Source organism: Vicugna pacos, chromosome 1 (genome assembly GCF_048564905.1).
Source record: "Vicugna pacos chromosome 1, VicPac4, whole genome shotgun sequence".
In the NCBI taxonomy this organism is placed as follows: Eukaryota; Metazoa; Chordata; class Mammalia; order Artiodactyla; family Camelidae; genus Vicugna; species Vicugna pacos.
Window position 1 is genome coordinate 55670010 of NC_132987.1, and position 25515 is coordinate 55695524.

Below are 25515 nucleotides of genomic sequence, written 5' to 3' on the forward strand. Positions count from 1 at the left end.
TTGACTTTTCAACATTTTATTCTTGTATTTGTACAGCTATATTTTACAACGCGGTAATGCAGTTTAGACACAGCCAAACCCTGTCTCCGGAGTAGTTATAACACAAGCATGACGCAGAATGTGATGAGACAAACATTCCCAAAGAGAGCTCAGTTAGTGACAACTCCAAGTCCCTGTGTCTGCCTACACTTCAAAAAGGGATGGCACGTTCGTCCCCAGTTGAAAACTTCCATGGTAAAAGGCACCGTAGGACACGTTGTACAGGTATATACAAACCGAAAACTAGAACAAAACTACACATTTTTCCTTCCGCAGCTTTTTTTGTTCTTTTTTTTTTAATACACACTTTGTAAATTGTAAACCTTCACTTGCAAAAAAATACAAATACACTGAGGCATTTTAGACAAAATATTTTCTTACTTATACAGATGCAATACTTAAAATATTCTCTTAAGTGCTCTTTCTCAATAAAGATTCTCAGATCCGTGTCTGCCTGCAGATACAAAATCGAGCCTTTAACGCAGTTTTATATTTTTAATATATCTTTTTTAGGTTTATATATATTTATTTTATATATATATATATATTTATATATTTACACTCTGCCATATATTCCTTCACCTTTGGTTAAAAAAATTAAAGCCCTCTCTTTGATAACATACCGAAGTCTCTTCTTTTAAAAGAACGCACATTTACATACAAAAGAAACATGTGATCCCACAAAACATATACATTCCTCATTTTGCAGACCAAGTTAAGTCATGACTTTTGCATACTCCCCCGCTTTGATATATAAAATGATTTTGCTTTTTGCTGACATGGTGCGCCTTACACATAGGAGAAGAAGCAATATTATTTTCTTAATGTTTTACGGCAGCGGGGGAAGGGGAGCTGCCTGGGCTCCCTGGCCCCCCGGCCCCCTCCCCCCACCCCCACCCCCAGCTATGATTTGCACTAGTGGATGAAAGAGGCACTATATCATGGGATGAACATTGTAAAGTGTTACAGTATCCTTTGGGTAGATTCTGAGAAGGGGCTCGAAAGCATCAACACTCCGTGCTTCAGCAGGCTTTGGGGAGCTCCGGGGGCAGGTCAGTGGCGGACACGCGGTACTGCACCTTGGTGTTGGTGATGGCCCCGTGCTTCTGGCGCAAGTGAAGACGCAGCTGGCTTTTGTGACGGAAATGCAGGTTGCACTTCTCGCACTGAAGGAGAACCAGAAGCACACCGTTAGTCATCAACCCAGGAAACAGACATGACTCAAGGACCTTGAGAAGGAGCGTCTCCCTTCGAGGAAGGGGGCAGCTCTTCCTTCTGGAAGGCCAGGTTGAGAACCCACATGAGTCCTGGCTTCTGCTAAGAGACAAGTAAGCTTTCTGCAAATGTCCTTTCCCTGCTTTCCAAAGTGTTGCTCATGCACTTTCCCTTGCTTGAGATGCATTTCCCTGCTTTAGCTCCACAAGTTCAAGTCTTACCCCAAAACACAGTTCATATGCACACTTCCCTAATTATTAAGGCTTTTCTGCATCTCTCTAGGATGAAGACAATCCCTTTTTCCTTTGACCTCTGTAAGATTTCTGGCCTTGCCGGGTAATGCCAGAGAGCCTTGCCGTCTCATGAATTAGCGTCCTTCTTAGGTGGGGAATGCTTTGATGGTGGTAACTACTTCTTACTAAACTTATAATCTTCCCAAAATATAGAAAATACCTCTTAGGCAATTATGCAATAAATCTGAAAATATCTGGACAAATGGATTAGAGCGGTCTGAATTCATGAAAATTCTTGAGTTTTGGACATGCTTTAAAATAATGCATTTACATTCCTTTAACTTAGATAAGGTAACAAAGTATCAGCAAGTAGAGCTGTTTCTCCCTTTGATTCAATGCATGGACGATAATTTCAGTGGGAAAGTTACTTAAAAGTGAAATGGATGACTATACATCACGGGGTAATCTGAAGGCAAGCCTGGAACAGAAAACGCCATTTTAGGTAAAAACTAAGAAAATCCAAATAAAGTATGGACTTTAGTTATTAATCATGTACCCTTATGGGTTCATTAGTTGTGCTGAATGTACCCTACTGGTAAGATGTTAGCAACAGGGGACGTGCATATGGGAACGCTCTGTATTCTCTCTGAAACGTCTCTGTACATCTAAAACTGCTCTCTAACAAAAGTGTAACAAAATAAGTTCATATAGAGAATATGTTTTCATATAAAAATGGAAATAAATTTAGGAAAATAAAAAAGTAAAATGACAGGACAGTGACTAGAAGGAGCCCTGATCTTGGGAGACATGCCCCCCTCCTCCATCTATCCCCCCCGCTGCTGTGTGTCCGTTCTGAGCAGGGCATTTCCCTCTGAGCCCTGGCTTCCCCTTCCGCCAGGGACTATGTCAACATTCTCCGGAGGTCGCTCCTCATTCTTACATATTGCTCATCTAAACGTCTAACAAATCATTATAAAGCAAACGTGAACTGGCCTCTTGTGATGTCCAAGCACTGTTCAGAACACTTTAGGGAATCCATTAACTTCATACAACTCTAGGAGGTAGGTGCTATTATCAGGCTCATTTTACAGAGGAGGAACTAAGGTCCTGAGAAGATAACCAATTTGCCCAAGAACAAACAGCAAGTAACAAGATACTCAAAGACTGATAAACAAGTGAATAAAAATAACCACCTTTTCAGGTTAACACTTGTGATGTGGGTTATATGTGTGCTCCTCGCTACCCAGAGAGATGCCATAAACTCATCAAAGTCAGCATTGCCTGTGACAGTAGTTTCCACACTTGTAAGCCATGGACTCTTTTTTCAATTAAATGGAAACTGGAAAGGGAAAGAGGCTTCCAGTCCTGCCCTGCGGGGCTGCAGAACCCAAATGATGCTCAGTTTGAAAACTGTTCATCCACAGCATCCTCACGGTTTCACAGAGAGAGACCACTGTGGCCCAGTGAGAAGGTCAGGGTTTGCCCACGGCCCTAAAAAGGGTCAAAGTCAGAATAAGAACGCAGATACCCCAGCTGCCTGGCCAGCATTTTTCCCCTCGACAGCAGAGATCGGCAAAGTGTTTCTGCAAAGAGCCAGACAACAGATGTTTTACGCCTTGTGGGCCTGACACTCTCGGACACGCTGCTCAGCTCTGCGCTGTAGCCTGGAAGCAGCCGGAGACAATACGTAAACAAGTGAGAGGCTGCGTGCAAGCAAGACCTTATTTGTGGACGTTGAAATTTAAATTTTACATCATTTGCAAGTCATAGGATAGTATTCTTTTGATTCTTTTTAGCCATTTAAAAATATCAAAACCATTCTTGGCTCACAGAATTTCAAAAATTAGCCCACAGGCCATAGTTGGCGGAGACCCTGCCATAAAACCCTATGATTCCAACGGCCACATCCCGGCCTCTTGCTGCTGGCTGCCTGCTCCTTGAAATGGCCTTTTCTCTATTTTGATTTTTTTTTCTCCCCCTTTTATCACCACATTCCTCTGGTCCCCCCACTCCTTTTCTATGACTGCTGCTTCTCAAATACCTGAGCTCCTCTTAGGTAAACAGACATCCAGCCCAGTTTAGGGGCATGTTGTAAACACTCAATAAATAAGTTTGTGGAATGAATGAATGATTCCACTATCTATGTATCTATAGTCCAGACCTCTTTCCTAAGGCCCAGACCATCTACTCCATTATCCCCACTTTAAAGACATACAAACTGAGACTCAGTTCAAGGTCAAGCCAGATGTCTTTGAAAATCAGGCCCAAATCCAGGCCTTATGACCACTAGAGTTCAGGGGTCATCGTGCTGCGTTCCTGAGACTGGAGCAGACAGGTCTGCTGCCCCACCCTCCACCTCCCTGCCCCCTTAGGCAGCCAGCAGCCACCAGAAGCTCACGTACATGGTAAGGCTTCTCTCCCGTGTGGATTCGCAGGTGACTCTTCAGAGTCTGAAGGTGCCGGAAGCGGGTGCCACAGATTTCACAGGGGTAGGGCTTCTCGCCAGTGTGGATGAGCACGTGGGCGCGGAGGTGGGCCACCTGCAGGCAAGCGCGCAGAGCACAGTGAGGGGCTGTGCCGGGGAGGGCTGCCGGGCCGCCTGGGCCCCATCCACACCCTGAAGTGGGGGCCTCTCCCTGCAGCCCCGGCTCACCTGCACAAATCTGGCTCCACACGTTTCGCATTTGTAGGGCTTCTCTCCGGAGTGAATCCGGGTGTGGGTTTTCAGGTTGGCTGGCCGGTTGAACTGGGCCCCGCAGATGTTACAACGATAGGGTTTCTCGCCTGTTACCCAGAGAAGGAGAAAAGGAAAGCTATATTCAGCGGAGGTCTCCGTGGTCCCTGGGTCCCGGGTTTCAGAGCAAGCTGCCCTTCTGGGGCCACGCTGGCTCTTTTTCCCTTAGAAGACATCAGAGAGAGGTGCCAGGGCCTGCCCCCCGGCCTGCCACCCCTCTCTCCCACACACAGCAGCACAGCAGGGAAGCCGCATCAGGTGTGGGGCAGGCAGGGAGGTTTCAGGACCAGGGCTTGTCGTTAGGGGTGCCCAACTGTGGGACTTGGACAAGCCACTCTCCTTCTCTGGGCCTCGGTTTCCCTCTCTGGGGGCTGAGGGGTGAATTCAGATGACCTGGGGAGGCTCTTCCAGCTCTTGCCTTGGGTGAGACTGATTCGGCCATCACCCCACTCCCCAGAGAGATACAATCAGGCTGCTCTAGTTTCTTCTAGAACAAACATGCTTTTCCACTTATGGCAACTACAGCTAGATTCCATTTGCAAGAGAGGTGGGGCCTGAGCTGGAGCAGATTCCCAGACAGAGGAAACCAACAGAAGGACTGAGCCTTCCTTCATGGAAAGTTTCTGGGATAATGGATCCATTTAAAATACCAAGAGTCAACTTTGGACAGCAATTAGGTTACTGGAAGCTACCTGGTAAAGAATGCGAGTCGATAAGGAACGAGCCCTCAGAGGGGATCAAGAGGCCTTTAGTGTTTTTCTGGCTTTATAAAAACCAACTTTGCCTCTCTCAGCCTAGGTTTCTTCCCCTGTCCAGCAGGATTAATACTTCTAGCCCCAGCAAAGGCGAAGCAGGACAGAGCATCTCAGAGGACAGACAAAGAATACAGGGTGTGGACAAGTCACTAAGGAAAGACACGACTGGGCTGGGCCCATGCTCAGGCCAGGACAGCGTCTGCTCCCTGCGGCCGGGCACCAAGCCCCACACTGCTTTCTCCAAAGTCCTCTCCCCATCCTGCCCCTGGGCCCTGGACTTCAAAGCTAACTGCCCTTCCTGGGGCCACCGTGGCTCTCTTTCCCTTCCACAACGTCAGAGAGAGGGGGGACAGGTGCCTCAGGCGGGTGGGACAGGGCCATACCCGTGTGGACGGTCTTGTGGCTGGCGAGGTTGCCCTTGTAGCGGAAGGAGGCCTGGCAGCGGTCACACTTGTAGGGCTTGTCACTGTGGGTCTGCAGCGTGTGCCTCTTGAGTGAGGCCTCCTCAGAGAAGCGGCAGTCACACTCATTGCAGAAGAAGGCCCCGTTCTCTGTGGGGGGTGGGAGGGGACACCAGAGTCAGCACGAGGAGGGGAGGCAAGGGCCCCAAGGCCCCTCCCCTCTGCAGCCACCCCCAGTGGCAGACCGAGCCCCCAGCACCCTGCCCACCCAGCGTTCACGGGGGCCCAGAGCAAAGGGCCTGTGGGGACTCTTTCTGAGCATATAGAGTCTCCGTCTTGGGGGAGAAAGGACACAGATTGGAATACTAAGGCACAGGAGGGAAACTCAAACCCACAGGAACCCACAGGAACCCACAGGGCCTGCACCAGCTTGAGGAAGACTCAGCACGGCACTTCCTTCTCTCCAGAGCTCTGAGAACTCACTTTCCTTATCAGTTCATAGTTTTACTTATATTCATACACAGAAGCCTTCGGGTAAGACAGTTTCTGTCTGTGTCTCTATCTCCAAAATCAGGATCATAAAGCCCTGCCCTGCCTACCTCATAGGAGCATATTGTACAACATAAAGCATCGTAGGAACGTAAGATATGAATCAAAGTCAACGATACTCTGAGGTCACTGAAGGAGGCATTAACGGTGACCATGGTCACCCTTGCACCTATCTGCGCTTTGTGTCTTCCAAACACTTCTGAGATAGGGAGACCAAAGATGCTGGTGTAGAAACAGAGGCCCAGAGAGAAGGAACTGGAGTGCAGAGCAAAGGCAAATGGCCAGGGGGACAGGAGGGGACAGTCCCTGCTCACCCAACTATCAGTCCAAGAACCTGTGCCAAACCTCTCAATGCAAGTAATTGATTTTCTTCTTTTGCTTTAACAATTTGAAAATGATACATCATGGTGGTTGACCCCTAAACAGGTATTACTGGGTTATGCTACCATAGCCAGAGCTGGGGGAAGGGGGAACCTGGGGGTGCCAGTCACCAACTTCTCAGAAACTTCAACTCAATAATTCAGTTCAACTCGTTGAGTTCAGCCCACATTAACTGAGTACCTACTCCATGCTAGGCTCGCTAGGCCCTACCAGAGGCACGGAATGAATAAGGCCAGACGCTTCTCCTTCCAGAATGTACAGCCTAGCAGGGCGAACTAACAGGCATGCCAATCAGCACCAGAAGTTAGAGTCCAGAGGGACCGAGGAGGCCCTGGGAGCTGGCTATAGCCAGCCCCACAGCTATCATTGCCAGAAGGAAGCTGGAAAGGCAGTGTGGTCATTCTCTATTCCCCCAGATTAACTGGAATGCCCTGTTCCTCGCTTTGGTCAGCCTAGTTCCCCACGAGGCCAAGAGTGGGGAGATCGGCTGGTGATTTTAGATGTCAACGGACTTCCAATGGGGGCTTTTCCCAACAACATACATAAAAGGGAAACACAAGCCCTGTGGAGCAGAGGCAGCGGCCTTCCTTCCCCCTGGCCAGGGGAGGGAGGGAAAGGGACTCACCACAGCTGGAATCCGAGTACTCGGACTGGGTCTCCCCCAGCTCCTCGGGGAACGTGGGGCCGGCAGCATGGAGGCACATCTCTGTGTGCTGCGGGGACTGCGAGCCGCAGGACGTGCACTTGGGCGGGTGCAGGTAGAGCGGGGAGTGGCTCTCGCTGCTGCTGCGGGGGGAGCCCGTCAGGGACCTGTGGGCAGGAGGAAAGAGCCTCAGCAGCTGGATGGGGTAGTGCGCTCCGCCTGGCCTCAATGCCGTCCCTTCTCCCTGTGCTCAGGGAAGCCCAGAGGCTTCCTTGGGATTTGGAGCCACAGAGATATTCATCCTCAAGCCTACCTGGAGATCACTGACGGGGTCAAACTGAGCTGAGATCTTGCTCCTGGGCCCAGTTTCTTGCCTCTTTTTTTTTTTTTAATTTTTTGTTTGTTTGTTTTTAAATGGAGGTGCTGGGGCTTGAACCCAGGACCTCGTGCATGCTAAGCACACACTCAACCACTGAGCTATACCCTCCCCCGCCCCAGGCCCGGTTTCTTATCCCTCAGCTCTGCAGTCCATGGCCTCCTTCAGTCCAGGGGAAGTAGGAGGACCCCCAGCCACACTGAGACTGCAGGAGCTTGGGGGTCCTTAGGATGCTCTCCTACCGCACAGGGGAATGACCTCTTCTGCTATGAAAATACACTGACACTTAATGTCCTTCCCTATTAGGCTAATCCAATCAATAGCCTTTCTCCCACACCTCCAACATGCTCAGCACTGCAGGCTAGAGAGGAGCACAGCCCCTGCGTCCGTCAGAACCCTGCCCGGGGCACCCTGCCCCCAGCCCGACTGCCTCCGCAGTCACCTGTTGACGATGTTATTGAGCCGGCTGGCCTGTGGGATGGTGGAGTCCTCCCCACTGGTGCTGAGCTTGGTTGGGGACTGGAGGTCAAGGTTCTCGGGCTCCATGGGCGGCTGGCAGGCCGGAGGGGCAGCGTAGGCGCGAGGGGAAAGGCGGCCCAGCTCGGCCGGCTCAGGCCCCTCGGGCTTGGCGTTCTGATTGAGGCTGTTGAGCACGATGAACTTGTACTTCTTCCAGTTGCAGGCTTTGGGGTCGGTGGGGCTCTTGGCGGGAGGGGAGCCCGAGGTCTGGAGGATACAGGCGTTCTTGCTGCTGCAGGACTCCGTGGGCGAGTTGGGCTGGCAGTCAGATTTCTGGGGGCTCTGAGGACTCACCAGGCCCTTCCTGTTCAGGGGTGCGCTGGGGGGCTCGAAATGCAGGGCGATCTCATCCTCTGAGGACGGCCGCTCTTCCTCCTTGCCAGCCTTGTCACAGGGGAAGTACGGGGCGCTCCGGGCTGAGGGGGCGGCTGGCTTGGGGCCCTCGGCTACGCTGTAGTGCATGTCACTCCGGGCCTCCTCTGGGGCTGCCTCCTTGGGCGAGTAGATGCTGCTGTGGCACACGCCGGGGGGTATCTCCAGGGCCGGCCGACTGTACTCACTGGGGACCGGCCTGGCACTATCGCAGGGGAGGGCCCGCTCCTTGGGGAAGGGGTTGGCCACAGGCATCCGGGCATCCCGCAGCTCCTCGTCAGAGAAGAGGAAGCTGCTGACAGGGAGGTGGCTATACACGGGGTACGAGGCGGGTGGCGTGGACAGGCCATTGTACAGGCTGGGGGCGAAGGCTCTGCTCTCACACCCGGGGGCGCTCCTCAGCGGTAGGCTGTTCTCCACCACCTCGCGACCCCGGTAGGCCATGATGTCCTGGGGCATCAGCATCCGGCCATTCAGGAACTCTTCACGGGGAGGCTTGATGGCCGGAACCATCTCTGCTTCACTGCAAGAGGGAAAAGAGAGAAGACACTAAACCCCATATCAGAACTTCCCAGGTGACACTGGTCTAGGAACCCACATTTGTGCGTGGGTCAGGCAGACACAGGGGATGCGGCCCTGGCATAAGGAAACACTTGCAGTTACAAGGCAGTCCTGCTAAAAATCTAGCAATCTAGCCCACAGTCAGGAAGCCGAAGCCTAGAGAAGGGAAGTGAGTAATCCACACAATCAGTGACTGTTTAGATGGGATCTTGTATAAGTCACATATGCATGTGTGTGTGTGATCTATGATTATCTATCATTATTCTGCTGTTACAGCGCATCAAGCTTTCAGAGCCCTCATCTCATTTCACCCCCACGGAATCCTGCAAGGAAGGTAGAGCAGGTTTGATTAGCTTCCTTTTACACACATGGAAATTGAGCTTCAGGGAGGGAAGAATTCATGCAATGCTGGTGCCACGTGTTAAAGGGCCCTTGTCAAACTGGTGTCCTGTGAAGAAAGGACTTGCCCTATGTGCTGACTAGAGTCACGGGGAAGTTGGCTTTGGAGAACAGGCAGCACAGGCCAGTGCTGGAAGCCCTGGCTCTGAAGCCGCCAGACCTGGTTTCCAGGCCCAGCTGTGCCACTTAGCAGCTCTGTGACCTGGAGCAAGTTACTTAACTGCTCCCAGCACAAGGCCTGACCCAGAGACAGTACTGCTAAATGATGGCAGTGATGATCTTGCCAGCATTATCACCCACAGGAGACAATCAGCTCCAGCTGCATGTACTGGAAGCAACAGTATATGGGCGAAAAATAGGCCAGCTCAGTACGATCACAGTTAACAGGGCTAGAAGCAAGGCCGGAAGCTGAAGGGAGCCAGATTTCAACTCGCCACAAAAAGGAGCTTCCAAACTGTCCAAGGGAGATGGCGTGGCTCTGGGAACACTGAGTTCCTGGCTCCTGGAGATGTTCAAACAGAGGCTGGAAACCTTTTTGTTTGAGAAGGGATGCAATCACCCTGGAGCGGCTGAGTCAAATGGTTCTAAAGAAGTCAAGGCCCGAGCCTCTGTTCCACTTAGTAAAGCTCTTGCCTTCTTTGGCTATCAGGTTCCCTACTTTTCAATGAGGGTCATGTCTTACCAGCCTTCAGGTAGGGAGTTACACCCCATGACCCCAATTTAATACCATAAACATCCTCTTTCGTAGGAACAGGATGACAGAAAAGATGAGTAAAGCAACCCACAGGCTGGCGGGGGAACTAAGGCACATATGTAAATAGTTACACGGGAAGCCTGAAGGAGATCTAAAACATGCATGCAAATAGTTCAGACAGAAGCCGGGTCTAAAGGACAGGCAGAAGGCTCTGAGACACAGCTGAAGAGCTGAGGAAAGACCTAAGTGATAACTGCACAAAGATCTACAGAGGAGCTGGCATCCAAACGTGGCTTGCAGGATCGGGGTGGGGGAAGGGGAGGAAGCCAGCAGTAGGGATGCACACGGCACATCTGGACAAGGGGACTGTGCAAAAATAGTGGAAAGGGAGGTTGTGGCATATCACAGAGGATTATTTTTTCTGCACATGTGCGTTATCAACAGTTTCTCATCTCTTCTGGCCCCTTCCAATTCCAAGGCTTCCATCTGGGTGGCAGCTTACCTGGCCTTGATAAACTTCCGGCAAGTGTCCACGACATGCTCCATCTGCAGGTACATCGCCGTGGCCATCACGGCCATGATGTTGCCCTCCCTCAGGTTGAGCCGGGAAGTGTACATGAAGTCCAGGAGGATGCAGAACCCCTCTGGGTTGATCTCGGGATCCAGATTGATCACACTAAGGTTGCATTTCAACTGGTCTGTGAAGATGCTGTAGAAGAGGCCACTGTAAAACAAAGAAACGTCTCACCATGACAGACATATAGAAACTGTCATCAACTACTGTCAGCATCAATGCTCAGCCCCTCTGCCCTGGACCAAGCCCTAGAACTTCCATAGCAATTAATAATAGCTGCCCTTTGTGGAGAGTTTACTAAATGCCAGAGTCATTAAGCACTTTACATACACTATCCTGGGTTCCTCACAACCTTGCCAGGTAGATTCTATCCTTCTCTTTCTTTATAAATGGGTGAGACTAAGATCGGAGAGGTGAAGTGCTTTTTCTCACAGTCATAGAACGTGTATCCCTTTTGGTCTTAACTGCATAGATGGCCAGAGTTAAATTTAACACTCATTTGCAGTAACTATGCTTAGTCTCTATCTTTGAAATAAGCATTTCCCTTCTTGTTCCATCACGTTATCCTTATTTTAAAAATCCTATTGTATTTTTTAAGAAGTGAGTTGGGTATTGACGACAAGTAAAGTGACACCTACACCTGCAGTCTACTGATTTTCCGAAAGTCCACAGACTATCACAAGGTCAGTCTTTCTAGGAGAGCCAAGTAAACATCAAGTCATGCCTCCAGATACTGCGTGTTTGGTAGAGGGAAGAGCACTCAGTTGGAGGCCGGAGTTCTGGGCTGTCATCTCGCGTCTATTCTTTCTGAGCATATTGCCAGAAGTGGGTCAGACTTGACCCAGGGAGTAGCTGTGCAACCTCGGATAAGATATTTAACTTCTCTGCACCTCGGTTTCCTTATCTGCTAAGCAGTGACAGATGTCTGCCTTCAGAGCTATGGCAAGAATGAAGATGTAAAGGGCTTAGAATGATGCATGGCACACCGTTAGCACTCTAATATTTTTCTCTCTGCTATTAAAAAAAAGAAGTGCTTGTTGTAGATGTTGAATAAGTTCTCTACGGGCAATCAAGACCCCTGACTCCACCTCAGTTTCCCTATGCATGTTTTCATTTTTATCATCTATAAAATGGAGCTAATCATGTGTCACCCATAACACAGGCCGTTATGAAGATCCAGGGAGGTGATGTAACATAAAACTGCCCTGAACACTCGAAATACTTGACAAATATGAGGGATTAGCCAGCTCACATTCACCAACTTACATATGCTCAGCAACACCCATGAAAATGTAGTCGTGATAAAAAGTAATACCATCACAGAATAAAAGAGCAAAAAATTTCAAATAAACTTGCTTAAAACATTTGAAAACTCTTTCACGTTTCATTTTTCCACTGGTTCACTGAGGTTATTCTCCACATTTGCTCCCAAACACACCTTTTGTGGAGCCAGTGTATGATCTCTTCTTGTTCTGTTCCCATAGAACAGAAACTCTTTTCTAAAAGTGTGTTTGTGTATTTGCTTCCTGGGAACCCACTCTGCCAGGCCATGTGCTAGAGATCTGGGGACAAATGAGACTCGGCCCCTCACACAGCAAGAGGCCCGGATGCTGAGAACCGGCAGCCAGCACCACCACCCGCCTCGTACCCATCTTCCACCTTTCCCTTCCAGACCCCTCACCTGCAGGCCATGAGGACTGTCTTATGGGCTCTAAACTGCTCCCGGCTCACCACTATGACAACATCAGTCAGGATGTCACGGCTCCGGAGGCGATTAAGGTTGAGAAGGACATCACTGGCGTGGCGGGTAAACTGGATACAGCTGTCAGCCGGCGAGGCCATTTTTTCTTCACCTGAAAGAAAAGGTCAAAATCCCGTTAGTCCTCCAGAATCTGTTTCCTTCTTACCAGGAGTGTGATAGCAGATGGTCTGGTCTGCTCCCTTGTGTTTGTGCTTCAAACAACTCATGGCCCTTCTCTGGGCATGACTCTTCACGTATGAAAATCAAGAGAACAATCTTTATCCAACAAGTTGGAACAGAAAGCCCTACAGGGGAAAGGCGAAGGAAATGGAGATCTGTTGAATGTTTTTCCCACATACCAAACACTCTGCCGGCACTGGGAGGCAGTGAATGTGTGACCGGGGAGAGAAGCTATGCTTTGAAGGTTAGCACATTGGCCATACCTGTTGCAGGCTGTGTAACTTGGAGCAGATTGTTTTACTGTTTCTGGGCTTTGGTTTCCCAAATTGGGAGTAGTAATTCCTACGTGGCTGTAAAAATCAGAGCTTCATGCTTGGTCCATAGTAGATGCTCATAAATCTCAGCTATTTGGGGTGGGAGTGGGGAGGTGGTGGTGGGTATAGCTCAGTGGTAGAGCATGCTTAGCATGCATGAGGTCCTGGGTTCAATCCCTAGTACCTCCATTAAAACAAACAAACAAACAAACAAATAAACCTAATTACCTCCCCACCAAAAAAAAAAAAAAGCTTAAAAAAAACTCAGCTATTCTCATCAGTATCTCATTTCATGATCCCAGCCACCATTTCTCTCTCCTCTATTTGCCTTCAGAATTGTCTACATGTACCTTAAGCACCTAGCACATGCTGGTGCATAGCAGGTGCCAAATTAACGTGAACCACGAAACAAGTTCACACAACAATATTAAGATTGTTGAATGCACGGCAAAGGGGTAAGGGCTGGGTGTGATGGAGAGGGAATTTGTTCTCCTTTATCTAATCTAATGAAAAGTGGCACCATTCACAGAAACATGTGCAGTGGCAAATTCAAAAGAACCAATCTGTCCACAACTTTTTAAAGCACATAGTTCAATGTACTTACCCAATGCCTTGATTCACAGTCCAAAATTTTGCTTAAAACCTGCAGGGAAGAGAAAAGGCAAACAGAAATTGATTTAATGAATGTAAGATTGTCCACTATAGTCTTATTTTAGGACACACATACTTAGTTTTACTTTGATAGCTACAGCTTGCCAGCTGGTGCAGTTTTACCACAAGCTAGCAAACATTTTTTTCCAGCTTGGCGCTCATGGAAACAACAGGCACCCGAAGCAATGCGATAATAAAGTTTTTACCCTGAGTACTGGGAATACAATTTCATACACTAATTACATATACCTATACACACTTATTTCCTCTCTCAAAGTAAAAAATGTATGCCATCCAAAGGCCCTTGAGTTTACAGGAAAGAAAAAATAAGAAAAGTAATTCTTTCAGTATTAATGAGAGTGATCCTACAGGGGTCTAAAAACTCTGGCAGCTTTTCAAAACCTGCTAAAATGTTATCTTTCAAGTCTTAGAATGATTCCAAAACCTGACAGGGTCAATATCTTTATCCCTGTTTCATTGGTGACAAAACTGAGACTCAGGTTCAAGTGGCTTGCTCAGAACAAACAGCCAGGCAGTATTTCCAGACTGTCCTAAACACGTAAGATGAAATAAGAAATCTGCAGAATACAACCTGAAATGGCTTATCTACTCTTTTCTCGAGAATCTTTGCCTTCTCTTTCAAAATTTCCTCTCATCCCTCCCTGGGTCTAAGACCAGATAGTTTGCTACAAACTTCCAAGTTTGTGCTTCCCCCTGCTGGTCAAAGATTTAACTGCATAGTTTTGCGGAGAACTGGTCAGGGAGCACTCAGGAAATATGGACCCTCTCCAAACTGGGTTCTCTAAAACAAAATAATTCAAAGCAAAGGTGAAAGACTCTCATTTATGATCATACGTGGGCTGCAAACCAAGCAATATTTGAACCCCCACCCCACCCCACCCCTGCCCTGTCTTTTTTAAAGTGTAGTCCTTTAGCACTATTTTCCCAGGTAAAGGGGCCTGAGGCCAGGGAGGTCATTTTGGGCCACATAGATGGTGAGTGGCCCAGCCCTACGTCTCCTGGCTCAAATTCCTATCCCTGTTCCAAATCAGCCTACGTGCTGTAGAACATGCAAGACAGCACCCTGATGTGGGTGAATCTGATTTTTAAGTTCCTTCCCCCACACAAACACTTTGCCCCCATTCCAGGCTGCTGAGTCTTACCAAATGAGCACTCTAAAATGAGAGGTTTCCTTGAGTCTGTAACCAAACACTCTGACATTTCTCTGTGGTCCCAAGTGCCAGTCACTCAATCTCATCAGCTTCAAGGTTAATGTGTGCATGTGAGTGAGTGAGGGTGGGGGAAGGAGATAAGGGAAGGGAGAGGATAGAAAAAAGATGAAAGAACCTACTTCCTCCTCTCCCCATCCTAATTTATGATGGGAAAAGAGAGATACACTAAATTGGTCTTAGCTAAAGTTCAGTGATTGTCTCCTTGGGAAAAGAATGCTGAAGACACATGTGAGGTTTATTTATAAACCTTCTCCTCTTCCCCCTTAGAAGAGATCCTTCTACACTTGTGGAATACCTAAGGCTGTCCTTGAACCAACTTCAACCACCATCTCGCTTGTGGATTTCCAGTCTCAGACTTTTGGAACCACAGGAAGCCCAGATTTGCCATTTCACCTTGACAAGTGGCAATGACTCACTCTAGATGCATATTGAAACAAACAAACAAAACAATTCCCCTGGGTCCACTGTCAGCCAGGCCCTGGGCTGGGCACTTTCCACCCTAAACCTCTGCCTGGCTTCACCAAAAACAAATGCACATTCACTAAGACCCATGCCCTTATTAAGTCCACTCCTTCTTAAGCTAGCTTTATCTTAGGAGATCCCACAAGTAGTGAGTACATAGGTTATGGTGGGTGGGTAATGGCACCTCTCTCTGCAGGTGTTGAAGCACCACTAGCATTTGATTTGTTTTCCACAGACCACTCAGCTCTTTTCCTTCCATTATTGTATCTGATCCTCATAACAGCCCCAATTTACTGGGAGGACACTGAGGCTCCAGAGGGTAAGTCTTGCCCAAGGTCTCAGAACTAATGCCAAGCAAAGCCCGGGACGAACTGTGTCTCCTAGTTTCAGCTACCCCACCAGTGTTCCACGAAAACAACCAAGAGAGCAGAGCTGTCAAGGAGAAGCTGACAACTGGAAGAGCCCAGACCTGGCCTTCCCAGACCCCGTCCCAGCCGCAGCCACAGTAGCCACCGAGTGAGAGTAAAACGTGGTCTTTTCCACCCCCACACACTTTTTCTCCCTTGGCGCTTTCGCCCTGTATTTTCAGTGAGGCACCTGAGAAGGCAGATCCTTTAGAGGGACCGGAGGAGAAAAAAAGGGACCTTCCCCTTAAGACAAAGAAGAGAAGACAGCAGAAAAGAGAGGAAGAGAGACAAGAGGTGAGAAAAGAGTGAGAAGGAAAAAGCGGGAGCCAGCCAGTACAAACAACCCCATCCTTCCCGCCCCCCTCCCCCGCCTCCATAGGCAGCCCCTGTCTCCGCTCACACACAAAGGCGCAAACCCGAGCCCTGCAGCCCCGGCGAGCAGGCTCAGATCCAAGGATTCGCCCACCCCCCACCACACCATACCTGTCTGCCAGGGACCGCCCACCCCCGGGCGTGCAGCCAGCACCGCTGCTCGTCCACCTCCAAGCCCCCGGAGACGCGGCGGAGACCCGGCGGTACGCCGGTGGCAGCCCTTAATTTGGTTACATTCAAATAAAACTTTTCGTGCACCTCGGTAGCTAACATTGTGTGTGCCTTTTTTTTTTTTTTTCCTCTTACGCCGTCAAGGCAGGGGGCAGTGAGGGGAATGGAACAGCCCTCTCATTCCCGGAACGTAGTCGATCTCAACTCAGCAGATTTCACAGAACAGTCTCTGCCTATCGCCGGCTCCAACGAGAAATAACTTTCCAGGAAGCTATCGGCCCCGACGGCAGCCAGGATCGTTGCCTGTGCCGCGCTGGCCTCCGGGGATTCACCAGGGGGGTGGGGCGGGGAGCGCCCGGGGAGGCTCGCGGGGAATAGGGCACACTTTCCCCTAAATCCCTCGTCCGCGCCGGGTCCAGGGCTCTCACAGTTCGCCTAGTCCAACCTTTTCCCCACAACAATTTTACAAATGGGGAGAGTCAGACAAGTTAGTCGCACAGCCAGCCTAGAACCCAGGAATTTGGGTCCAATCCCACACTTATTTCATGATTTCAAGTTGCCCAATTCCAGAGTTTGTTGCCCGATGAGTCTTTTTTTCTCTCCCTTTCTCTCGTTTTGCTCCCCTACCCCGGGATTCCTTTTTTAAGGGGGTGGTTAGGCGAGGCCTCAAAGTCTAAAAGATAAGAATCCCTGGGGCTGAGGGTCTCCATCCAGCGCGCCCCAGTCGAGTTGGAGGAAAACTAAACCGAAAGCCCCTTCTGCTTACGTTGGCAAGAAGGGGAACGCAGCTCGGCTCGGTTACCGCCCAAGGTCTTTAGAGTAGGAGCTGCCAGGCTGAATTTGGCCAGATTTCGGGATTTCCGAATCCGTTTTCTCCGAAACCATAGAGAAAATTTCGGGATTAGGTAGAGGCCTGGGCGCAAAAACCCTAGCGCGCTTATAGACGCGCTCCATGGTTGCCTCGCCTTCCCGTAGCCTTCCTCGGAATTACACCCCCTGGGCGCCATCTCCTAATCGGTCTCAGTAGCCCGGCCTGAGAGGCACTTTCGGGGGCCGGGGGTGGGGAATAGAAGAGCGAAAGATGCAGCCTCTAAGGCTGCACTCCCGTCCTAAAACTGGCGAGTAGCGTCACACTACGCCGCGCCTCCAACAAGCAGCGGAGGCGGGGTCACTCTCTGGCCTCATAAAATAGCAGTTTCTCATCCCTTCGCCCGGCGGGATGAAGGTGAAAGCGAAGGCTGAAATTTAATATGGGATGGGGTGAGAATCTAGGAAGGGAAGCTAAAATTAAGTAAATGCATTTATTGGAATGGAGTCCCGTGGTTCCGGGAGTTCAAACCTAATCATGTTTTACCTCTGCCTAACACTAGAGAGAGCCCTCCATCAAGGCTTGAAACCGACAACCCTTGTCGCCCCGCCCCCTCCTTTCCATTGACCTAGTTTAGACACAGTCTCCTGATTTGGAGAATGCCTTCCGCCCTACCCCCTTCTCGATTCCGACTGGCTTTTGGATTATTGGTAATCTAACAATTCCAATAACTCATTGAGAAACCCAAAGGAGAATCTGAAAGTGCAAACCATTATTCAGGGGGCAGGGACGAAGAATTTTAATGAGACTGGAGCTGCCGCAGTGGAACCCGCATCAGGGCTCCTGCCGGAGCGCTCCCTTTCTCCGCAGCGTCTCAGCTAATGAGCTACTCGGGTCTAGCCAAGGTGGTCAGGCGGCAGGGAGATAGGGTCAAATCGCCCAGTTGTTTTTGTTCTAGGGAAGAAACACTCTTCGCGCTCTTGACTGGGGGCGGGAGAATGGGGAGACGACAGTAGATGAAAGCGAATCTGATAATGCGATGTCCCTGGCTGTCGCTTTTGGGTGACCGAGGAGGTGTTCAGGTACATTATGTCCTGACTTTCATTTCCATCATATTTCCTGCCAACAGAGGTCTTGCAAGCCTGCAAGCTTCTAGGAAATGCAATAAAATAGAGGGATGTGTTTTATCATCAAGATCTAAAGAGGAGCTGCAGAAGGGACGCTCCCCAGGCGCCCAGCTCGCGACAGCCTTCCAGAAAGGGCCGGCAGTCAAAGCCAGCAGACCGCGTCCCCGAGCACAGATATTTTGGCCATCCTGGCTGGACCGGGCTCGGCCTTTGCAAAAAGGCTGGCAGGGGAGGGGAGAGGCATGAGCTCCCCAAGCAAACAATGCCCTTAAAAATCCGATCTGGACAGAAGTCAGCCAAGGTCTTTATTCACGTTAATGAAGATGGAAGGCACTAACTGTCCTTGGAAAGCGATGAGTCAGACTTGACCGCTCTTCAAACGCGTCCCCAGATTTGTTTCCAACCCGAACAGAGGCGCGTTTCTCCCTCAGTAGGAGAGACTGAACTCGATTCCGGCGGACCAGGGCAGTGGAAACAACGGCTTCTCCAGCGGGTGTATGAGCCTGCTGTCGCTAGGGGTCGCCAGCACGCGGACACGAGTTTGCCATCTTAAGTTTTGAGCTCCGAAAAAGAAAACTTTGCTAAGAAGCTGTTGTGGATTACATTCTGCCTGTCCAGAGGACCCAAACACAACTGACTTCTCGCCAAGCCACTAAGCAAAGTTTGGAAGGCGAAGAGAACTATTTCAGGATTCCAATGTGAGCTTCGGGAGCAGCGAGGTTCATCTCTTCAAGTCTAGGGACTGGATCTTAATCACGCCCTAACACACGCATACACAGTCCCCCACCGCCCCCACCAAGATCTGAGACCCCACGCCCCCATCCCTTAGTACTACTGTAGTCTTTTCAAGTCTGTTACTGAAAATCTTGGGCCATACTTTTCTAAACAAATTCCTTAGGAACAGCTGGGGAACCTCTTCAAACTATGGTAACCTAAGAGGTTGAAATCATGGCTCCCTCTGATTGTGTTCCTTCCTCTTAGACACCTCAAAAGAGTGGAGATAAATTCACTTTGGACTTTAAGTCACTGACCTGGAATTCGGCAGCTTAAAATCTAGTTTCGGTTAGTTCTGGTTAACTCACTATTAACCCTCTCATCAGGTCTGTTTCCTCAACTGTGAAGAACTGTTTGTCCTAGAGTCCCTGTGGCACCCCTCCACTATCGACTTTCCTCAGGGAGAAGCCACAGCGACTGGGAGAGTGTGTTCAAAATGGGGTAATACTTGGTTCTCTTAGCAGATGCAGATGCCCGTCGCTGGGCGACTGTGGTTGGGGCAATCATCCGGAAACTTTCTAATTTTCATCCATTCATTGGAGGTCGGATGTCATCCTCATCGGAGGGTGTCCTCCCCCTGTCAGTCCTAGCACCTGTTTGAGATACTTGGGGACCCGAAGGTGACGCTGTCGGCCGACTGCCCAAAGCGGTGAACTAAGTCAGAGTCTACCACTAGGTGGCAGACTCTGTCCGAAAATCACCGCGCGACCACAGCTTTCCACACCCGACTGCCCCCCACTTTTTTTTTCCCCTATTAGGGGGAGGGGGTTGCCTCCATAGGGCAAAACTGGAAAACATTTAATTTACTGGGTCTTCTTTCCCATGCTCACGCCTCTAGCGATCACAGCGCGGTAACTGGAGCTGCGTTCAGGTATTATATGTTGATTTTTCCAGTCCGAAATGCTGAATGTAATGGGAAGAGAAAGGGTGCACTTGTCTTCAACAAGCAGAATGGTACTCGACAGTATTAGCAGAGCTTCCTGCCAAATACTGGTCAACCAGCGAAAAAGTCAGGAATAAACTTCTGATTCCCACGGAGAAAAGGGGCCCTAGAGGCCAAGGGCAGGAGAGTCCCATCCAGGCTTACTGCGCACCGCTAAGCCGAAGATGGGGGAGTGGGGACGAATATGGTCTTTTGGTCCATATCCACGAATATGGCTGTTGATCTCGGACTGGGAGGCGGGAAAGGTTAGGAGGAGCCGTTTCTGGCTTCCAGTGGGGCGAAGAGAAACCAGCCAGCTTTCCCACAACACAGCACCCTCGCTCGGATCACTACGGCGGCTTTCCCACTTGTTGCGCAGTGCAGGAAACCGGCACGCGCCACACTACTCTGACTCCCAGAGGGCTCCAAACCCGGCTAGAGACCAGCCTACCATTGCCTCAGTCCATCCACAAACCTCCCTCCCCAACCCATCCCCCGATATACACCACCAGCATCGCTGGCAAAACGACAGGACTTCCAGTCACTATGCTTTTTAACACCAAAACATTCCTCTTTATCTTAGTATCAGCCAGGCAGCAGAATTCAGGTGCCCTGAGAAGTCAAGTCCAATAGGGAAGGAGGGCTACTACCACCGCCTGGAAAACTCGCCTACTTAAAGACAACCAGCAACCTTCCCCTGCGCGCGCGCGCACATGCAGACACACAGACACACACACACTCGAACTACTTTGCCTGTGACACCATCCTAACTGGAAAGCAGCCTTTTCCCCTCTTTTTGAGACCAACTGCAAAATCTTTTTTTAAAGTTAGTTTTATCAATCCTCTTTCTAAAGAAAGAAAAAATCCTCATAAGGTCATTTCACAATATTTTTCAAATATTTGACTTTTGCAAATAGTTTCACCCACCGAGGGGTGGCGCTGCCGCACCACCTCCTCTGAATCAATTTTTTTCACAACAAAGCGGGTTGTGAGTGTGGCTACCCGGCAGTGGAGAGGGAAGGAAGAATTTTGACATCTAGTCATGGCTACCATTTACTCAACCAATAACTGGAACTCTTTAAGGCTCAGCAAACGACAACTTAAGAGTTTTGAGTCCCATCCCTGTCCACCAAACCCAGAATAAAAATTGAACAGTCTTTTTTTAAGAAAACAAGGGGCAGAACCCTTCAAAATTGAGTACAGAAGAAATCGCTAATTGGAGAATTCCCACTTCTTCTAGCTATCTTCTTCACATTGTCCAGTTTTTACAAACAGCTTCTAGCTTTATGGCCACTATCAACAGATCTTTAAGCAATTAGTTAATGCTTGGGCCTGCAGTATTGGAAAAGTCTTCCAAATAGGATATTGGAAACTTCTATTTATAAATGGGGGGAAGGGGGGATATTTCCCATCTTGAGGTTTCTATTTTGGCCTGAAGACTCAACTGTAGTCATTTTAGCAAGGGGATGCCCGTCTCCTGGTACTCCCTTTCCATTTCCTCCTCCCTCAGAGACAAATATCTTTTCTCCTTAAAAAAAAAAAAGCATATATTTAAAAGTGAGAATGTGATTTCACCTCGTTCCTTTGAGCTCATGTTTGCTACCTCCAGGAATAGCGTGTGGACTAGGGCCAGATGAACTTCAACTTGGGCTGCAGATTTACGAGGTTCTGTTCCAGTGCCAAAGGCTCTTGGTAGTAAATAGTGAGCAAAATAGATACCTGTCTCCTGACAGATCTTACCAGTCCCCCCTCTTATTTTTTTTTTTAAGTTATTTATTAAAACCACACACACCTTGCAAAGAAAAAGGGAAACTGGCAGTCTCTGTAGAGGAAGCCGGTGGCATGCTCAGAGCCACAAACTGTATTTCTAAACAGCCCTTTCCCTGGTTCCTTCTCTCCTGCCCCACTTTCTTTTTTTTTTTCTGGACAGTAAAAACAAAAAAAAGCATATAAGCATATACTGACATTAAAAAAAAAAGTAAAAGCATTACAAGACTTTCCTTTGGAAACTAAACTGATTTTTTTGAAAATCCATAAAGGACTTAATCAGTTTCCTGAGGGGGATGACCAGCTCACTAAGGAGGTCAGGGACCCAGTAACAGCCCTGGACTTTGAGTACCCAGTTTGGGGTCATTCCCTCTGCTCAGCTGTCAGGACCCCTACCACCAAGTCAAACATTCCAAGAAAGGGCACAGTATAAAAGGAGTCTTTTTCATTCCTTTTTTTTTTTTCTTTTTTAATCTTTAAGGTGTGTTCTTGTTTTCCATGGGGTAGCTTTTAAAACTCATTATTGCAACGCGAGTTCCATTTTTGGCCAGAGTTCCAATAACACGGCATCATAAAGGCAATGCAATCCACAGTTCTCAAGACATTTACCACGGTCACTACATCCGGCAGCGGGGTGGCCCCTCGCTCCCGCTGCTCCCTACCGCAGCCGATTTCCGAGGCTCCAACTCCTTACCCGCTCCCGCCCCGGGCCGCCGCCGCCGCCGCCTTCCCCCATTCTTACTCCCTCGAGGAGAGCCACAGGTTGCAAATCCAACCAACCTCGCAATCCGTTTTTGCAAAATCACTCACAAAGATCTCCCGTTCCCGCCCGCGCCCCCTCCTCCCGCGCCGGGTCCCCCAGCCAGGGCCACAAAGTGCCCTTCTCTCCTCCCGGGTCTTGCACGCAGGAACGCGGGCTGGGGCTGTTTGTTTTTCCCCTCGCCCAGTGCAAGGACCTCGGGAACCTGAAGCCTGACGCCGGCTACTCTCTGGCCCGCAGGGTTTTTAAAAATTTATTTGCCTGTTTTTACAAAGCTTGCACCATGGGAAAAATAAAATTTAGGAAAGCTGGGGGAACAGCCATTGGGAGCTAACACCGAGTCACGCAGCGCCCAAAATACAAACACCGCGACCGCCAGAAATCCCGCCACCTTCCCGCTTGGCTGGGCCGTCCTGTGAAGGTTCCCGGAATCCCCGCACGCTGAACAGCACCGCAGGTGCAAACGCGCACCCCTCTCCCACCCCACCCCCCAAATCCCCGTCCCGCCACCAGCCTCTCTCCCCAGGATGGGGAGAGGGAACGCGCGGGGGTTCCCAACTCCGTCGACTGCAACCAAGAAAGAATAATTTTCAAAGTATTCAACATCCCCGCCCCCAGGCAAAGCTGAGCCTCTCCCAAAACACAGGGGAAGGGGACACCAGAACAGTCGGATCTCGTTAGGAAGATCACGGCTCTGAAAGGAAATAGTAGAACCGACACTTCATCTGGGTTTACGGGGAAAAACAAAAACAAAAAACCGAGGAGTTCGCCTGCATTTTTCCTCCCAAATCTCGGCTCGGGGGTAGGGAATCTAGAGGACCGAGGCCAGTAGAAGGGAGCCAGCGGGGCGAGCGAGCGGGCAGCCTCCCTCCTCGCCTCTCGGAGTTACCAAGAAGGACGGCAGAGGGGAAGGAAGCAGAGGAGGGAGGGAGGGAAGGGGAGGCTGGAGCGAGGGAGCAAGGAAAGCAGTTTGCAAGCGAGAAAAGAGGGAAAAAACACAGCCGCACGAATCCAGCCAGATCACAAGCCGTACGCAAGCAGCAGCAGAAAAAGCGAGAGCGCGAGCGCGCGTCCTCTCCGCCGTCTGGGGCCAGACAGCCCCCAGACTTGCCCGAATCACCCCCCAAGCACTGTCTCGTCCTCTCTGCACCGGCCACCCCCTAATTCCCCTCCTTCCTCTCCTCCACCTCCTTTTCAAAAACCAAAACAACACAAGGGAGGGCGGCAAAAGCCTCCCCAAACCGGCCGATTCACTCAAAGACAACAAGAATAAAATAATAAATATATAAAAATCTATATCCTAGAGTGGGAGAGACGTGGGACTAATCTTCGGCATTTATTTTAACACCTGACAGCTACAATAAATAAATATATACATTTACATCAATAGATACACATAGGAAACTTGGAGCCAAAGCATTTGGCAAGAGCGGAAAAAAAAAGAATTAAAAGGTAAAATAATGATCATGAGCAGCGGCGGCGGCAGCGGCACCAGCGGCAACAGCGGCGGCGGCGGCAGCAGCAGCAGCGGCGGCAGCAACAGCAATAATCACCTGGTGTCCGGCCTTTCCTAGAAACTTCTTGCATCACCACTTCTAAGAACCCCAGTTCTAAGAATCAACAGAGCTCAATTCTCGGAATTTGAGCTGCGGACTTTACCACTGCTACGTGGCAGGGGAGGACTCGGTGTCAGCTCTCTGCCACCTTTGCCTCTCCTCGCCCATAAAAAGCCCTCGAAGCCACGGCGTTTTCCCACTACCTGGCATATTGCTAGGTCCTCATGGCCTTGGCGTCTAGGGTTTGGAGGTTTAGATGCGAGGCTCCGGGCGCCAGACGGTGGCTCTCCCTCCCCGGGCCCGGGACGATGGTACGGTCTGCTCCGCCACCGTCACGTGGGCGCCCCCTCTGTGACGTCGGCGTCTTCGCTGTAGCAAAGCTCGGCCTCTGGAATTCTGAGAACTAATTTGCTATTCGGTGACATAAGAGGGGGAGTGCGCTTTGCTTTCCCGGGGTCTGGGGCTAATTCCTCCTCTCTTCCCCATGAACTCAGCTCCTCGAGCTCAATACACAAAAGGGAGCGACAAGGTCGAGCCGTTGGAAAAAGTCTGTTATATATAGTAGGTTTCGAGGCGAGTAAGAGAAAAAACAATAAACACCACAGCTCTCTCCAGCTAGAAATATTAGGCACCACGAGAAAAATATTTGCCAAGCAGTTTTTCGGTGGGTTCATTTGCTTTATTTTTATTTGGGACAGTTTTTTTTCCTGGTTGGTGTAGTGGCTTGGGATTTGGGGTTGTATTTTGATTGTTTTCGGATTTTTGCTTCTGATTTTCGCCTTTTGCAACTTTGTGATGTTACGTAAATCGTAGGATCCCGCATCGGTTGGATTTTGTTTTGAGTGTTTCTTTTTTTCCCCTGTCTAATCTCTGAAGCGCTTTAAAGAAGATGTGTTATTTTAATACTGATTCTATTGAAAGAAGCTTAGATTTTTGGTCGTATGTAGCAATCCCAACCCCCACTTTTGGGGAGGGGTGCAATTTTCTTTTTCCCCTTGGACTTTTACTAAGAGAAGGCTCTCCTTCCCTTGAGAAACATGTTCAAAGGATTTGTTTTGTTTTGGTTTGTTTCTTTCCAGGACAGCAAGTGGTGGATTTACTCTTTCTGTTATTGTTGACTCTTAGGAAATTTCTTGCTGCAAGAAACGTTGTGTGTATGTGGGTTTGTGTACGCGTGTGTTCTACAGAATTCTGTGAGCTAAATACGTGTTTGTGTTTTGCTTTTTCTTAAGGTTTTGATTCACCCCCCCCCCTCCTCCCAGCTCGTTTCAAGGTCGCTGTAAAAAATCTCTCCTGTCTGTGTTTAAAGAGATCAGCCGGAGGGAATTCTAAAGGCCTGGCATGCCAGTATCACAGATACTGCGTGTATTTAGAACAGACTGTGCTACAACTACAAGGCGCTGCACGCAGCACAGTCCTCTTAGCGTTAGAGCTGAGTTAGGAGGAGGAGGAAAAGGGGCGAATCTTTCTTTCTTTCTTTCTTCCTTCCTTCCTTCCTTCCTTTCTTTTTAAAGGCAAATGCAGTGCAGAATCATTTCACTGTGGGCCTTGGTTTGTTTATTCAGAACTGCCAGTTTCCCTATTTAAATGTTGGTTGGGGTTTTTTCCCCTCCTACTCATCCCTGAATAAGGGAGACTCTTGTTTCTTTTATGTCTCTCTCTTAAAAGAAGGGTGTGAGGGGAAAATAATATTTCAGATTCCTCAAGTATTAACCCAAAATGTTTGGACCAGAAGCAGCTTTCAAAGGTCAGGCTGTTCTGAGCCTTGGCTATGAGAGTCCTTCAGGCGACTCATTAAATTACAGACCAGTTCTTAAGGTTCCACA

The 25515-nt window shown here is 49.4% G+C and overlaps 1 protein-coding gene across 3 annotated transcripts; it reads right to left on the reverse strand.

The window, feature by feature from the left end:
* BCL6 (BCL6 transcription repressor) lies at positions 1-23983 on the reverse strand. Of its 3 annotated transcripts, none has more exons than XM_072962622.1 (10): positions 14495-15773; positions 13285-13323; positions 12127-12298; positions 10374-10595; positions 7769-8740; positions 6933-7117; positions 5360-5527; positions 4141-4271; positions 3890-4027; positions 1-1205 (listed from the first exon to the last, which is right to left on the reverse strand). In XM_072962622.1, exons 3-10 carry the CDS (start codon positions 12285-12287, stop codon positions 1062-1064), a joined length of 2121 nt encoding a protein of 706 aa, XP_072818723.1. In that variant the 5' UTR covers positions 12288-12298; positions 13285-13323; positions 14495-15773; the 3' UTR covers positions 1-1061. The 3 variants fall into 3 exon arrangements, with proteins under 3 accessions (XP_072818723.1, XP_072818732.1, XP_072818717.1); XM_072962631.1 differs by lacking the exon at positions 14495-15773 and adding an exon at positions 23893-23983 and having other exon boundaries at positions 987-1205; XM_072962616.1 differs by lacking the exon at positions 14495-15773 and adding an exon at positions 23687-23784 and having other exon boundaries at positions 987-1205.
* Between the last annotated feature and the right edge of the window lie 1532 nt (positions 23984-25515).

What these genes read in the sequence shown, in the direction of transcription:
- BCL6 (XM_072962622.1), bottom strand. Translation starts at nt 12,287, where the DNA reads ATGGCCTCGCCGGCTGACAGCTGTATCCAGTTTACCCGCCACGCCAGT. An exon ending in ACAGTCCTCATGGCCTGCAG is followed by an intron (nt 10,596 to 12,126) that starts GTGAGGGGTCTG and finishes TTTGTTTTACAG; the next exon opens with TGGCCTCTTCTACAGCATCT. An exon ending in CCACAAGACCGTCCACACGG is followed by an intron (nt 4,272 to 5,359) that starts GTATGGCCCTGT and finishes TCTGGGTAACAG; the next exon opens with GCGAGAAACCCTATCGTTGT.